The 16,366-nt window shown below is 54.0% G+C and overlaps 1 protein-coding gene across 1 annotated transcript in view; it reads right to left on the bottom strand.

Moving 5' to 3' along the window:
* Window positions 1–16,366, bottom strand: part of FBN3 (fibrillin 3) — a 124,411-nt gene that overhangs the window by 25,519 nt on the left and 82,526 nt on the right. The window contains exons 24-40 of the mRNA XM_017838759.1: window positions 10,846–10,971; window positions 10,295–10,420; window positions 9,891–10,013; window positions 9,507–9,632; window positions 9,296–9,421; window positions 7,941–8,063; window positions 6,618–6,740; window positions 5,675–5,800; window positions 4,978–5,100; window positions 4,559–4,681; window positions 3,989–4,150; window positions 3,458–3,526; window positions 2,644–2,769; window positions 2,391–2,516; window positions 1,304–1,453; window positions 439–510; window positions 193–265 (exon numbers count right to left, since the gene is read on the bottom strand). Coding sequence (XP_017694248.1) covers window positions 193–265; window positions 439–510; window positions 1,304–1,453; window positions 2,391–2,516; window positions 2,644–2,769; window positions 3,458–3,526; window positions 3,989–4,150; window positions 4,559–4,681; window positions 4,978–5,100; window positions 5,675–5,800; window positions 6,618–6,740; window positions 7,941–8,063; window positions 9,296–9,421; window positions 9,507–9,632; window positions 9,891–10,013; window positions 10,295–10,420; window positions 10,846–10,971 — 2,023 coding nt within the window. The remainder of the gene's footprint in view (window positions 1–192; window positions 266–438; window positions 511–1,303; window positions 1,454–2,390; window positions 2,517–2,643; window positions 2,770–3,457; window positions 3,527–3,988; window positions 4,151–4,558; window positions 4,682–4,977; window positions 5,101–5,674; window positions 5,801–6,617; window positions 6,741–7,940; window positions 8,064–9,295; window positions 9,422–9,506; window positions 9,633–9,890; window positions 10,014–10,294; window positions 10,421–10,845; window positions 10,972–16,366) is intronic.

Consider the following 16,366-nt stretch of genomic DNA (forward strand, 5'->3'; position numbering starts at 1 on the left):
AATCAGATATATTTAGTACATATATATTTACATATACTACATTTATATATAGTATTGTAACTGTATATAAATGTAGTATATGTAAATATATATGTACTAAATATATCTGATTTTTTGCCTTTTTTTTCTCCTTTTTGGGGCATTTGGGGGGCTTTCTCCTACCAGGACATCCACCCTGTGGAAGGTTCCTACCAGGAATCCACCCTGTTTGCTCCAAGGGTGTCTCTGCAGTAACAGGGACACTTGGCCAGGCTCTGGGACCAGGCTGGAAATGGGGAGTCTAGGGAGGGGGTCCATTGGAATTCTGGGATGGCTCAGGGGTCCCTGAGTGTGGCTGTGCCCAGCACAACCCACCAGCAGCCCTGCAGGGATATCCTCTGGGAAGGGAAGGTGTGGGAAAGGGGAAGGAGAAGGGGAAGGGAAGGATTATTTACTCACCAATGGGCTTCCCCGTGTGGATGTCGATGATAAATCCAGGGGCTTGGTTCCCACACAGGATCTGGTACTCGGCTGGAACGGGAACCTCAAGGTCAGGGCCGTGCCCAGTGGGCACAGAGGGCCCAGCCATGGCTGGATTTGGGGGGGTGCCAGGCAGGAGGGGCTCAGCACAGACTCACAGGGTGACAGGGTGTTCTCCCTTGTCCCCCTCCTCTTGGCAGGGGCTGTGCCCCAAAGTGCATGGGATTTTAGCCTTAAAATCCACATTATCTAAGTTTTAGTCCAGCTTGTTGGCACCTTTACCTTGCCACTGCCTTGGGACAAAGTTTCTAAAACTGCTGTTGAACCTTCTTTGTTCAGGATCTCAACAGACAGGGATTTTAAGGAGGAAAGGGGGTTTCTCTGCCTGTGAAAGACCCACAACCTCTGACAAGAACCAAGCAAAGCTCTCCAGGAGCCTTGAAACCATTCCAGAAGGGATGATACTGTGCCAAAGACCAAGGAATAAGAAGATAGAAGGGTCTTTGAGACCTCTGAGTTAAATTTGGGAGGTGTGTCAGGGGTGGTGTTATGGGAGGGTCAGTTTTGGAAGTGGGTGTAACAGCTGAGGTGATGTCCAAATACTGCAATTAAATGACAATAGAAAGCATAAAGTCTTATAAAAATATTGTAATTAGATGACAGTACAAAGATCTAACTCCTATATAGCTCAGGATGCACACTTGGGAAAACATTCCTGTGCATCCAGCATGGAATAAACGAGTGCTTTTTGCTTCCAAAAAGAGTTTTAGGGAGTTATTTTCTGGCTTTTGGGCATCAGAATCCCTGGAAAAGCGAGGGGACAGCAGGGAATGAGGTGACTTACGGCTGGCAGGGGTGGGACAGGGCTCACAGGGCTTGTTCCAGGCCTTGCCAATGTTGTAGGAGCAGCAGCACATCTTCTTGGTCATGTTGAAGGAGAGCTCGTTCTCACACGTGTCGTTGTAGTTGCGGTAGCACACGCTCTTCCTCATGTCTGCAGAGGCAGCACAGGCAGCATTCCCAGCCTGGCATGGGCACTGCCAGCCCTGGGAATGGGTCCTGCCAGCCCTGGGAATGGGTTCTACCAGCTCTAGGAATGGGACCTACCAGGCTTTGGAACGGGTGCTGCGCCAGCCCTGGGAATGGGTTCTACCAGCCCTGGAAATGGGACCTGCCAGCCTTTGGAATGGCAGCCCTGGGAATGGGTTCTGGCAGCCCTAGGAATGGGTCCTGCCAGCCTTTGGAATGGCAGCCCTGGGAAGAGGTTCTACCACCCCTGGGAATGGGCCCTGCCAGCCCTGGGAATGGGTTCTACCACCCCTGGGAATGGGACCTGTCAGCCTTTGCAATGGGTTCTACCAGCCTTGGGAAGAGGTGCTACCAGCCCTGGGAATGGGCCCTGCCAGCCCTGGGAATGAGTTCTACCAGCTCTGGGAATGGGTGCTGTGCCAACCCTAAGAATGGGTTCTACCAGCCCTGGGAATGGGTCCTGCCAGCCTTTGGAATGGCAGCCCTGGGAAGAGGTTCCACCAGCCCTGGGAAGAGGTGCTACCAGCTCTGGGAAGGGGCCCTGCCAACCCTGGGAATGGGTTCTACCAGCCCTGGGAATGGAAGCTGTGAGGCTTTGGATTGGGCACTGCCAACCGTGGGAATGGGTTCTACCAGCCCTGGGAATGGGTTCTACCACCCCTGGGAATGGGTCCTGCCAGCCTTTGGAATGGCAACCCTGGGAAGAGGTTCTACCAGCCCCGGGAAGAGGTTCTGCCAGCCCCGGGAAGGGCCCTGCCAGCGGGTCTCACTGGTCACTCCCAGCCCTTGTGCTGCCCCCCCTCAGCCCCCAGCCCAGCACCAGGCCCGGGCACAGGCTGGGCAGTGCCCCCCCATCCCCGTATGGCCCAGTACGGCCCAGTATGGCCCAGCCCCTGCCGTACCCATGCAGTTGTTCCCTCCGTTGACCTGCATGTACTCGGGGGGGCACACGCAGGTGTAGTTGCCCAGGGTGTTGTAGCAGGTGCCAGGGCCGCAGATCCCGATGTGGGCAGAGCACTCATCGATATCTGCCAAAAACAGGGCGAGTGGGGGGTCAAACCAGCAGGCACGGGGGGAGAGGGCACGACACGGGGTCGGGGCAGGCTGGGCACCAGCCCAGAGAAGGGATTTTCCCTGATTTTGGGGCCCCAGTACCTTCGCAGATCCGCGTGTCCTCGTTGAGGTAGTACCCGAGGGGACACTCGCACTGGAAGCTGCCGAAGGTGTTGACGCAGTTGCCGCCCTGGCACAGCCCTGGCAGCTCCTGGCACTCGTCGATGTCTGGGGAGGGAGAGCAGAGGGAGGTGTTGGCTTGCCTGGCACCCCAGAGGGTCCATCCCAACACCTCCCGGAGCAGGAGCTCATCCCAGGAGAGCACATCCAAACTGTGTCCAGTTCTGGGCCCCTCAGCTCAGGAAGGACATGGAGGTCCTGGAGCAGGTCCAGAGGAGAGCAATGAGGCTGGGGAAGGGACTGGAGCACAAGTGCTGTGAGGAGAGGCTGAGGGAGCTGGGGCTGTTCAGCCTGGAGAAGAGGAGGCTCAGGGGAGACCTCCTCACTCTCTACAACTCCCTGACAGGAGGGGGGAGCCAGGGGGGGTTGGTCTCTTTTCCCAGCCAACCATCAGCAAGACAAGAGGGCTGGGTCTGAAGCTGTGCCAGGGGAGGGTTAGGTTGGATATTAGGAAGAATTTCTTTGCAGAGAGGGTGCTCAGCCATTGGAATGGGCTGCCCAGGGAAGGGGTGGATTCTCCATCCCTGGAGGTTTTTAAGCTGAGACTGGATGTGGCATCAGTGCCATGGGCTGGGAACCACAGCGGGGTTGGATCAAGGGTTGGATTGATGATCTCAGAGGTCCCTTCCAACCCAGCTGATTCTATGATTCTGTGATTCAAAGGTGGGCACCCGGCAGTGCCCTCACAGGGCTGGGCTCCCCCAGCACCCCGGGCACGGGGCACAGGATAACTCACCCTCCAGGATGACAGTGATGGGGTTGGGCCGGAATCCTTCCCCTCCAGGGCACAGGGTCTTGTACTCGGCTGTGGAAAAATCAGTCAGGGGGGTCCAGAGCTTGTGGGAGGCTCCCAGGAAACAAGAGGGGGAGGGAGAAGCAGGAGAAACCCGGGAAAAACAGGCCACGGGGGTAGGGGTGGTGGCAGAAGGAGCAGCCTGACTTCCATGGCCAAATTATCCCTCCTGGCTCTGCCTGCCTGCTGGAATAACAGGGTTATTCCACATCCCCCACCAGACTAGGGATGAAGGATCCCAAGCTGAATCCCAACAAGGCACGACCAGTCGGGTCTCCCCCACCCCACTTCACCCCTCCCCTGCCCTGCCTGGCCCTGCTCAGGGTTACCTCCCTCTCCCTCAGCTTCCCCAGCAAATCCAGGACCCAGGAGCCCCTCCCTGAGTAGAGAATCCATAGGGAAGCATCCCTGTCTCCCTTCCCTGCTGTCCATCCACCGCATTCCCGAGTTCCCCCCAGGCACTGCCCAACTCACTGGTGTTGGCTGGGGGGCACAGCTCGCAGGGGTTGCCCCAGGCACGGCCCAGGGAGCAGCAGCAGGAGGCCCGAGTGACCCCGACTCCGATCTCTGCACTGCAGGAGATCCCCCCGTCTCCTCGATCCTGGGTGTCCAGGAAGCAATTCCCGACACGGGTGTCTGCACAAAGACAGCGGTGGGTGAGCAGAGCCCCTCCAGGAAACTTTGTGTGCACAGGAGGAACAGAATCACAGGATCCCAGGCTGGTTTGGGCTGGGAGGACCTTGAAGGTCGTGGAGTTCCACCCCTTGCCACGGGCAGGGACACCTTCCACCAGCCCAGGTTGCTCCAAGCCCTGTCCAACAGTGCCTTGGACACTTCCAGGGAACAAGAACAGCCCCAGAGCTTCCCTGGAATAACTTCTTCAAGAAGCAGAGCACCCACATGGGTGACACAAGGTGGGCCAGGCCCAACAGGAGATGGCTCCTTTTCTTCTGGTGGTCAGCCAGCCTGGTAGTGGCCAGTTCCAGCTCTGAGGGACCCCCAAGAAGGCCACCCAGGGTGCTCTCCATGCAGGTCCCCACTCACCCACACAGCCCACCCCGGTGGGGTTCAGCTCGAAGTCCTGGGGGCAGTTGCACAAGTAGCTGCCAGGGGTGTTGACGCAGAGCCCGTTGATGCAGTTCACAGGGTCTGCACATTCATTGATGTCTGAAAGGATGGAAGGGTGGAGAGGGAAAAACAGGGTGAAGACAGGCACAGAGCTCTGCAGGTGAACACCCACACCTTGGTGTCCCTAAAGCTCTTCATGGGCTGTCACCAAAACCCTTCTAGAAACGGGCCTTGCCTTGTCCCACCTCCCACCACCCTCCCAGAGGCAGCAGAAAGGAGCAGAGCCACACTGAGCTGTCCCTCCTGTCGCCCTTCCAGCGTCCCACAGGGACACTGAGCTGGCTTTAGGCTGCTGGTGCCACCCAGAGCAGTGCCCCTCTGCCAGCAGCCCTGACCTGTGCAGTTGCCTCCACTCCTGTCCAGCTCATATCCATCGTCGCAGGCGCAGCGGAACATCCCGGGCAGGTTCTGGCAGGTGCCAAAGACACAGATGTTCTGGAAGGTGCACTCATCGATGTCTGCAAAAACAGGCAGAGCTGGGCACTCAGGGTGTGCCAGAGGCAGGGCCAGCACAGGCTTCTCCTGTCCCACCACGGCCCTGCTGTGGGTGACCCATCTCAGGATGGCTTTTGGTGCCATGGGACACCATCTCCTGGGTGAGCAGGACTGCTCTCAATGCCCTCTCCTCTCACCCATGCCCACATTTTTCAAGAATGCTGCATCAGTGCCCTCTCCTCTCACCCCTGCCCACATTTTGCAGGAATGTTGCATCAGTGCCCCCTCCTCTCACCCATGCCCAAATTTTTCATGAATGCTGCACCAATGCCCTCTCCTCTCACCCATGCCCACATTTTGCAGGAATGCTGCATCAATGCCCTCTCCTCTCACCCCTGCCCACATTTTTCAGGAACCCTTGGCTTACCCCAACCCCTCTGAAGGCTGGGGACCAACTCCTGCCAGCTGGAAGCTCAAGAGCTTTGCACCACCAGGTGATGGGGGGCCTTAGCAATGGGCTGGGTGGTGACAGAGCAGTGGAGAGGGAAGGACAGAAGGGAGGTGGGCACCGAGCTGGGCAGAACTCTGGGCACTCACCCTGGCAGGCCTTGCTGTCCTCGGTGGGGTTGAAGCCCATCTCGCACTCGCAGCGGTACCCGCCGGGGGCATTGAGGCACTGCCCGTTCTCACACAGGTTCACGTTGTCTGCACACTCATCCACGTCTAGAGAGACCCAGCAGGACACTGACACAGCAGCCCCCAGCACGTGGCACTTCCCTCAAAATTCCCACAAGCCCAGCCCACCCCTCTTCTGCGAGGGGGCTGCAGTTCTCCTCATTGCCTTGATCCTCCCCAAACACCTCCTGAGGGGGTGGGGGATCCCTGCTGAAGGTATCTGAGGTGTCAGTCGGGCTGCTGTGGATTTTGGGGGGACATCTGGGATTTCTGGGGAAGCCCAGACACATGCACCCCGGGGTGCTGAGCCAGGCTGGCGGGGAAGAGGGCGAAGGATGAGAAGGAAAGAAGCTCAGAAAAGAGAACGACGTGTCTGCCCAGGAGGAATTCCTCCAGTGGGGTTGTTTCTTCAAGTAAAGCTGCGATAACACGAAGCAAAATTAAATATTCCAAACCACTCTTTGAGCTGAAGCAGTAGGAAAAAAAAAAAGGAAGCAAAATGGCTTGGGATCAGGGAGTTATTTTGTCTGGGAGAGCAGCTCCAGGGAATATCCAGTGATTTGGAACTGTGAGAAATAACAATCCCTAAAGGCTTTCTACTTAAGGCTTGTTACATCTGCCTAACGAGCTGTGAGGGGCTTAACCACCCCCCTGGAGCTGCTGCAGCTTGGATGAGAACACCCCACCACCCCACCACCCCTTTCACGACGACTTTTGAATTAAAAGCCTTCAAACACGCAGGTCCATTCATCGTCTACACTTAAAGAGAAACTGCCAGTGCCCCCGTCAAAGTGGGGGATTTTTGGGGCATAACTGGGATAAAACTCCACGTCCCAGGCCACATTCCCGCTGCCCGTGGCCTCACCTGAGCAGGAGAAGCCGTCGCCGTTGAAGCCCTCGCGGCAGGCGCAGCGGTAGGAGCCGGGCGTGTTCACGCAGTTGGCGTTGAGGTTGCACTTGTGCTCTTCGGTTGCACACTCGTCCAGGTCTGGGCAGGGAGAACACCCCGTCAGGGCTCTGCCTCCGGCCCTGCCCCTCGAGCCTGGGCAGCTCAGGGGGCTCAGGGATGCTCTGGGAGGTTCTCCGGGCGCTCGCGAGGCTCCGACGGATCTCCGGGAGCTTCTCCGGCCTCTGTGACCACGACGCTCGCCCGCGGCCCCAGGTGCCACATCTACACGGCTTTGAGATCCCTCCAGGGGTGGTGACTCCACCACCTCCCAGGACAGCCCGTTCCAGGGCTTGACAACCCTCTCCGTGAATAAAATTTCCCTAATTTTCAACCTAAACTTCCCCTGAGGGAACTTCTACCAGCCCTGGGAATGGGACCTGTCAGCCTTTGGAATGGGTGCTGCACCAGCCCTAGGAATGGGTTCTACCAGCCCTGGGAATGGGTCCTGCCAGCCTTTGGAATGGCAGCCCTGGGAAGAGGTTCTACCAGCCCTGGGAATGGGCCCTGCCAACCCTGGGAATGGGTTTTACCAGACCTGGGAATAGGCTCTGCCTGCCTTTGGAATGGGCAGCCCTGGGAACAGGCGCTACCAGCCCTGGGAATGGGTCCTGTCAGCCCTGGGAATGGGTTTTACAAGACCTGGGAAGGGATGCTTCCTCTTGTCATGGAATCCCGGAACATGCCAGGTTGGAAGGGACCCCCAAGGAGCATCCAGTCCTGGCCCTGCACAGGCCCATCCCCATGTGCCTGAGAGGATCACCCAAACCCTCCTGGAGCTCTGGCAGCCTTGGGGCTGTGCCCACTGCCCTGGGGAGCCTGGGCAGTGCCAACCACCCTCTGGGGGAAGAACCTTTTCCTGAGATCCCACCTGAACCTCTCCTGACACAGCTCCAGCCATTCCCTGGGTCCTGTCCCTGCTCCCCCCAGAGCAGAGTTCAGTCCCTGCCCCTCCTCTGCCCCTCCCAAGGAAGTTGTAACTGCAGTGAGTTCTCCACTCAGTCTCCTCTTCCTCTCCCTTGTTCCCTGGGAGCAGAGCCCGACCCTCCCCAGCTCCCCCCTCCTGTCAGGGAGTCACAGAGAGCCAGAAGGTCCCCCCTGACCCTCCTTTTCTCCAGGCTGAGCCCCCCCAGCTCCCTCAGCCGCTCTTCATGTGACTCCTGGCGCTCTCAGCCCACGTGCCAGCTCAGCCCAGCCCCCAGAGGTGCCCCCAGGAGCTCCCTCTCCCGGGGGAGGACTCACCGTTGCACTTCAGCCCGTCCCCGAGCCAGCCCGTGCGACACTTGCACTTGAAGCTGCCGGGCACGTTGATGCAGGAGGCGTGCATGTCGCAGTTGTGAGCCCCGATCTCGCACTCGTCGATGTCTGCGGGGAGGAAGGACACCCAGCTCAGCTCTCCCAGGGCAGGAGAGAGCAGACAGGGATGATCCCGCTCCTGGGTTTGGGTTCCAATGGATTCCAGGAGCCCTGAACCTCAGCATTTTGGGGAACAGGCTGCCTGGAGTCAGACCCCTGAGCTGGAAGATTATGCAAAAGGAAAGGTTTGGCTTTCAACTAGAAACAGGTCAGTTCCTGTCTCTAACCTGCCTTCCTGGCCCCCTCTGACTGCCCAGGAAGGGGGTCCAGCTATGATCCTGCTCATGGTTTGGATACCAATGGAGCCTGAACCTCAGCATTTTGGGGAACAGAAGAGCTGAGCTGTGCTCAGCCCTGGAAAATGATGCAAAAAGAAGAGCAGCCCCTGGCTTGGGTATCAATTAGAAATAGGTCAGTTGTTGTCTCTAACCTGCCTTCCTGGCCACCTCTGACTGCCCAGGAGGGAGTCCAACTATGATCCTGATCATAGGTTTGGATACCAATGGATCCCAGGAGCCTGAACCTCAGCATTTTGGGGAACAGGCTCCCTGGAGTTGGACCCTGGAGCTGAAGGGCTGAGGAAGATGATGCAAAAGGAAGGGCAGGGCCCTGGCTTGGCTTTCAGCTACAAATAGGTCAACTCTTGTCTCTAATCTGCCTTTCTGGTCACCTCTGACTGCCCAGGAAGGGGGTCCAGCTATGATCCTGTTCCTGGGTTTGGGTTCCAATGGATCCCAGGAGCCTGAACCTCAGCATTTTGGGGAACAGGCTGCCTGGAGTTGGACCTCTGAGCTGAAGCTGGAAGGTGATGTAAAAGGAAAGGTTTGGCTATCAACTAGAAATAGGTCAGTGCTTGTCTCTAACCTGCCTTCCTGGCCACCTCTGACTGCCCAGAAGGAGGTCCAGCTTTGATCCTGCTCATGGATACCAGTGGATCCCAGGAGCCCGAACCTCAACATTTTGGGGAACCTCAGCATTTTGGGGAGCATTTCTTGTGCTCAGCCCTGGAAAATGATGTAAAAGGAAGGGCAGGCCCCTGGCTTGGCTTTCAACTACAAATAGGTGAGTTCTTGTCTCTACTCTGCCTTCCTGGCCACCTGTGGCTGCCCAGGATTTGCTCCCAGCACAGCCACACCCCTGGGTGCCCACGGCATCCCCCACACAACACCCCAGGCACGGTGCCCTCTCCGTGGCAGCCGTGGGAGCTGTCTGGGAAGGCTCCAGGTCTGCTGAGGTCCCACCTGTGCACCCTGTGGTTCCCTTCTTGACGAAGTAGCCGAGCTGGCAGTGGCAGATGAAGGAGCCCTTGGTGTTCTCACACTCGCCGTGCAGGCAGATGTTGGGGTTGAGGTCACACTCGTTCACATCTGCAGGAGGAAAAGAACCATGGAACACCACAAGGACTCTGGGGCAACCCTCTGCATCCCTTCCTGCATCCACCACAGTCCTCACCAATGCAGGTCTTCATGTCCAGGGATGCCATGAAGCCGTCGAAGCAGAGGCACCGGTACTCGCCGGGGATGTTTGTGCACTGCCCACCATCACAGATGTCAGGATTATCCTCACACTCATCGATATCTAGAGAGGGGAGACCATTGCCAAGGTAAACAGGATTGTGGAAGCCCAGGAGGGAGGCACAGGAGGGGCTTTGCTCCAGATCCTGCAGTTCCAGGAGCCCGCGAGAGGGGCTGGACAGGAAAATCACCCCTGGGGAACGGGCTCAAAAACGAGACTCCCTCGCCCTGAAGCGGCCACAGAGGTGCCTGGGGCAGCACCTCCGAGGGTTGAGGTGGGCACTGAGCTGCACAGGACCTCTTGTCTGGCACGGGCACTGACCTGCACAGGACCTCTTGTCTGGCATGAGCGCGTAGCCCTCGCTGCAGCTGCACTCGTAGCTGCCCTCCGAGTTGGAGCAGTGGGTGTCACAGCCCCCGTTGGTGATGGTGCACTCGTCGATGTCTGGGGACAAGGGAGAGCTCAGGCAGCAGTTTGAGTTGTGGCTTGGGGTATGTGCCTCGCAGCAGAGGTGCTGAAGAGGACACCAGTGCCTTCCCCCCAACCACAGCCACCCACACTCCCTCACCGGCAAATTGGGCCGTCACTCAACCGGGAGGTTCCCCCCTCGTCCAACCCTCCAACCATCCAACCCTGAGGGTTATAAATAACAGACAAGACACCAGGAGGGCTCTGGGCTCATCCTGGGGTCCTGGAATGACTCTTTGGCACAGAGGAGGACTCACCAACACAGCCCTGCCTGTCCAGCGTGGCCTGGAAGCCCGAGTCGCACGAGCACTGGTAGGTGCCGATGACGTTGACGCAGCGCCCGTTGCGACACAGGTTGTCACTGAGGGAGCACTCGTTGATATCTGGGGGGGGAAGAGCAGTTGGAGCAGCCAGTTGGGCTGATTCCCACCCTGGGAATCTCCTGGTGCCCACCCCGGGGTCTCCAAAGTGAGTTTGTTGTTGCCCCGTTGGTCGGTGCTCAGTGAACAGCAGAAGGAACAACGTACATGGAGTGAAACCCTGGGAACAACACTGGTCCCTCCTGGGTGAGGGTGTTCTAACCATATATTACAGAATCACAGGGTGGTTTGGGTGGGAAAGGACCTTAAGGATCATCTCATTCCACCCTCTGCCATGGGCAGAGACACCTTCCACCAGCCCAGGCTGCTCCGACCTGGTCTCGGGCGCTTCCAGGGAAGAAGATATTCGTACCCCCGGCACGAGACCTGAGTTTCCCTGTGTGATTCCCCTCGAGCCCTCGCTGTGACACAGGTTTCCAGCCTCTCACCTATGCAGGTGTTGCCCTCAGCCGTCAGCTCGTGGCCAGGGGGGCAGATGCACTCGAAGCTGCCGTCGGTGTTCATGCAGATCCCGCCCCGGCACAGCAGCGGGTCCCGCTCGCACTCGTTGATATCTGCACACAACGACACCAATTGTCCCCTTCCAGAGGGTTTTCCAGCTAACAGGGCAGTGCTGGTGCCAGCAGCACAGTTCCCACCACCAGAGGGACATCCCAAAAAACACAGGGATATCCCAAAATCACCCGGGATTGGGTGAGTCCAGTGGACTCCTGGTTGAAATCACAACCTTGACCTCAGCAGGACATAAAGTGGGACATCAGGAGCAAGGACATTATTAGCTTTGTGCAGTTGAGCCAGCAAGGACTAGAAGGATAATTCCCAGCCCCCCCATCCCAGTACATTTTCACAAATCCCATCAGCAGGGGAAGAATTCCTTGGAAAACGTGTGGTTGGTTTGATAGAACACCAACAGACCTTCTTGGTAAGAGCCTCCTGAGCTCCAGTGTCACACAGGGGTGTAGGAAATAACCCCCACATTGCTGGAAAAAATCACATGTGGAGCAAAAAGATGGAATTTAGAAGGAACTGGAGAAATCCCTGGAATAGGTGAAACTGCTGGGAGAGAGACGGGATCCGTTCAAAATGAAAAATAAAAAACAAAAGGGATAGAAAAGTTTATAAATGCCAGGCTGGAAAACCCAAACAAGGGAAACTCCTGGAATGGTGAAGTGGTGGTGGCTGGAAACAAAAAAACAACACAAGGAGGAGATGAAGAGTCTGGAGCCTCGTTATCAATGGATTATCCATGGAGAGAGACCTTGGAGAAGGCTCTTTGTGATCTTCTAAGATGCTGCCCAGGCAAGTCTTTGTGTGCTTCACAGTCACATTCCTTGGAAAGGGCAAGTGCTGGGATGAATCTGATCCTTTAACTTTTGGAAGAGGAGTCTGAAGATGAGATTCTTTATTCTGGTCTCAGAATGGAGTTTGTCAAAAATCAAAAGATTCTGGGTTCTTGAATACCCCTAGAATTGACTGGAGATGTCCTGCAGTGACAGGAAGAGGGTAAAAAACCAGGGAAGCCTCCCTGGAAGTGCTCAGAGGATTCATCCACAGCTGCACCCTGAGAAATGTGAATTGAGAGCCTTTGGGTGCAACAGGAAGGAGCTGAGGGAGCTGAGGGAGCTAAAAATCTCCCCCAGAAACCCCTCAGTGACAGCAGAGACAGGGAGGGAGGTTGGATGTGTGGGAAGAACCCAGTTTCTTCTCAGGTGTTTACTTTCCAGATTCTAAACTTGAAATTAAGAGGGGAATATTGCACCTTCCTTGGATAAAACACTCTGATGGGATCTCCAGGTTATCCACAGCTACAGGGGACTGGGATCCACCCAAAAATGGGGGTGACAGGTCCTTATCAAACACCCCCCAGGAGCTGTGCCTCGGGTTCTCCACGGTGGGAGCCCATTCCTGGTGAATTCCAGGCTGCATTTCCCCTGCTCTTGTTGTCATCCACAGCCACAGGCTGGAAAGAATTCCTCCCTCAGGAGGCTGGAGGCAAACAGAGGTGGGAAAAAGTTAATCCTGGAGCAGAGGAAAGGCCATAATGTCACTTGGGGGTGAGGTGACTCGGCTCCCTGTCACCTCAAGGACAAGGTGGAGTTGGATTTAATATAATAATGAGCAGATAATAATGAGCTTTAAATAAATAAAGGACAGTTTATAAATAAAGATATTAGACATGTCACTGCTGCAAGGAGCCAGCAGGTCGTTGGTGGGGACTGTGACAGTCTCAGTGTCTCAGAGGAGGAGGAGGAGGAGGAGGAGGAGGAGGAAGATGATGAGTGGGAGCTGTGGGAACCCACACCACAAACTGCACGGAAAAAGCAAACCCCAGGCCAGTGGCAGGGCAGGGACTGGTTTCAAAGAACACAGAGAATAAAACATGAAAAATAAATAAATGGTGTTGAATCACACCGAGGGCTGAAGTGGTTTGAAAGTCCAAGCCAAAGCAGAACATCAAGAGTAGGTCAGTGAGACAAGTGAGTCTGGCTGGACAGACGAGGAAAAGAACATGGAATGCCAGGAATTAGAGGACAGCAGGAGTCTGGCTGAGCTGTTGGAGAAGAACTGAGGTACTGAGGTCACTGATGGGATTTTTTAAGCTCCAAACAAGAATTATTAAATCGAAAACAGATGAGACTCTGACAGAGTAAAAACAAGCACGAGGTGGATGGGAGGAGCTGTAAAGAATTATCTGAGGATAAAGGACCATGAGCTGGGCAGGTGAAAGGAGCTTTTACAATTACAACTGAAAAGTGAGGGGGGCAGGAGAGTGTGTGGATGGTCTACCAGAACTTCTCAGGAAGGAATTAATCCCTGAAAATGTCTGGGGAGCTGGGCAGGGACCTCTCTCATGGCTGAGGCTGGTATGGAACTGCTGCAGAGCCCAAGGAAAGGTGTAGGTTAAATATCACACACGGTGATATTTAAATATCACATAAAGCGAGACCAGGTTGAGAGACATTTTAGAAGAGATTCAGTGGAAAGGAGCCCAAGAAAAACAGGATGAATCAGCAAGGTTCTGAGCTGGAAGAGACACAATCCATCTCCTGGTGGACCTCTTGCTCAGCAAGGTGTATCTCCATGTCCTCCTGCCAGGGGAGGCATTTGATTTAATTTGATTTAATAACGACACGTGGCTGGAGGATGGACCATGACAGCAGTGCTATAAAGACAAAAATTTAATTTATCTCCTAATACAGGAGTGGAAATAACAGGTCTGCTCATCTGCCAGGGTGGTTGAAAATGGTTTAGTGCAAGGGTTGACCACGTGAGGTTAATAATGGGTGGAGATGGGGGGGGGGTTTAGAGTGGGGAATATGTAAACAACCACAGGATCCCAGAATGGTTTGGCTTGGAAGGAACCTTAAAAATCATTCAGCTCCAACCTCCTGCCAGGGGCAGGGACACCTTCCAGTGGCTGAATTCATCAGTGGCCAAATCAGTAATAGGTGGCTGAGAAGGGGAAGGAAAGTAAAAGGGCCAAGTGGGGGAGAGAACTGGAGCTCTCAAACACCCAGTCCAAGCTGCTGGGCTGGCACAGCTCCACCAGGCACTGGCCAGTGCCCAGGAGAAAGGTGGCAGGAATGAAAACACCAGGCATGGATCCTGTCCCAGCTCAGAGGCAGTGCCAGGCTCGAGCTCCAGCTGCCGGGGGCTGAAAGGAGAGGAAGGTGAACGGCCAAGGTCTGGGGCAGGGGAAGGTCCAAGGGAAGAGGAGCATGAAATGAAGAAGAATGGACTTGGTTCAAGGGCATGAACAAGCACAAGATGAAGAAGGAAATACAAGGGGATCAGTGGGTGACCTCTCCCAGCTCTTATCTCAGCTCACGAATCCTTTGCCCTTTTTTTCCCCTCCTCTTCCCCGTTGCCGAGGGGAGGGAGATAAATTTAACTAATAAATTAATAAATAATTAATAAATTTCACTAATAAATTAATAAATTATTAATAAATTTAACTAATATCCCCACTCTGAGTATGTTTTACCCATGGTGGTGATCAGTGGGTGACCTCTCCCAGCTCTTATCTCAGCTCACAAATCCTTTGCCCTTTTTTTCCCCTCCTCTGCCCCGTTGCCGAGGGGAGGGAGATAAATTTAACTAATAAATTAATAAATAATTAATAAATTCAACTAATACATTAATAAATAATTAATAAATTTAACCAATATCCCCACTCTGAGCCTGTTTTGCCCGTGGTGGTGATCAGTAGGTGACCTCTCCCAGCTCTTAACTCACAAATCTTTCACCGGATTTTTTCCTTCCTCTTCCCCGTTGCTGAGGGGAGGGAGATAAATTTAACTAATAAATTAATAATTAATTAACAAATTCAACTAATAAATAAATAAATAAATAATAAATTTAACCAATATCCCCACTCTGAGCCTGTTTTGCCCACTGTGATGGTGACCAGTGGGTGACCTCTCCCAGCTCTTATCTCAACTCACAAGTCTTTCACTGGTTCTTTCCCCTCCTCTTCCCCATTTCCAAGGGGAGGGAGATAAATTTAACTAATAAATTAATAAATAATTAATAAATTTAACTAATATCCCCATTTCCAAGGGGAGGGAGATAAATTTAACTAAAAAATTAATAAATAAATAATAAATTTAACTAATATCCCCACTCTGAGTCTGTTTTACCCATGGTGGTGATCAGTGGGTGACCTCTCCCAGCTCTTANCCTTTGCCCTTTTTTTCCCCTCCTCTGCCCCGTTGCCGAGGGGAGGGAGATAAATTTAACTAATAAATTAATAAATAATTAATAAATTCAACTAAAAATTAATAAATAATTAATAAATTTAACCAATATCCCCACTCTGAGCCTGTTTTGCCCACTGTGATGGTGACCAGTGGGTGACCTCTCCCAGCTCTTAACTCACGAATCCTTCGCTGGTTCTTTCCCCTCCTCTTCCCCGTTGCTGAGGGGAAGGAGATAAATTTAACTAATAAATTAATAAATAATTAATAAATTTAACTAATGAATAATTAATGAATTTAACTTATATCCCCACTTTGAGTCTGTTTTACCCGTGGTGGTGATCAGTGGGTGACCTCTCCCAGCTCTTATCTCAGCTCACGAATCCTTCTCCAGTTCTTTCCCCTCCTCTTCCCCATTTCCAAGGGGAGGGAGAGACCCAGCCAGGATCAACCCCCTCCTCCTGGCCAAGGGCAGGTCCTTTTGAAACGAGAGCAAGGTCTAAAAGAGTTAACTGAGGGATCTTGCTCTGTTGAGAAACCCCCCCTGACACCTGCTCTGCCTGTGCTGCTGAAGAACTCGTTCTGTTCTGCTCGCTGGACCCAAACCTAATCATAAAAAGAAGGCTGGAAATGCTACACAGTCAACCTAGAGGTCATAAATTAAGGCAGGGTAGACATCTGACTAGGAGAAAAGGGCTTAGAGCCAAGGGTTTCTGCAAGCTTCAGTAGTCAGGATGTTAACAACAGAAAGGTGAGGAGGTCAAAGCGAGAAGGAAGAGAAACAGGCCCCCCATTTGAGGCTGAAGGCTGGAACCAGCACCAACATTCAGTGCCAAGAGAAGAAACTGGGAAGCACCGCCCTAAGCTCCACCCAGACCCCGCCTATTATTAATATGTATGATTAGATGTTGTAATCATGTGAATATCCATGTTAAAATGTTGCAATCGTGTATGCAGACTGTATAAACCCCTTGATTTTTGCATGGGTGCTGTCCTAGGCTAAAAAGGGTTTTCCCCTGGAGTTGGAAAGTGGTTAACTCCAGGGGGGTGGTGTTTCTTGGTGCTGATCCAGTCAGCACCCCTGCAAAATTAAAACAGATCACACCAGAGCAGAAAAGAAGTATTAAACTGCCTTGCCCCCCCCTGCTGCCACGCTGGCAGTTTGAGACAGAGCAAAGGAGCTCTGGTGGGACACTTGGGGCAAAGACTGAGCTGAGAGCTGCCCTAAACGTTCTGACTCGAGGGAACTCGA

The sequence above is a fragment of the Lepidothrix coronata genome, unplaced genomic scaffold, assembly GCF_001604755.1.
Source record: "Lepidothrix coronata isolate B3197 unplaced genomic scaffold, Lepidothrix_coronata-1.0 Scaffold356, whole genome shotgun sequence".
Lineage (NCBI taxonomy): Eukaryota > Metazoa > Chordata > Aves > Passeriformes > Pipridae > Lepidothrix > Lepidothrix coronata.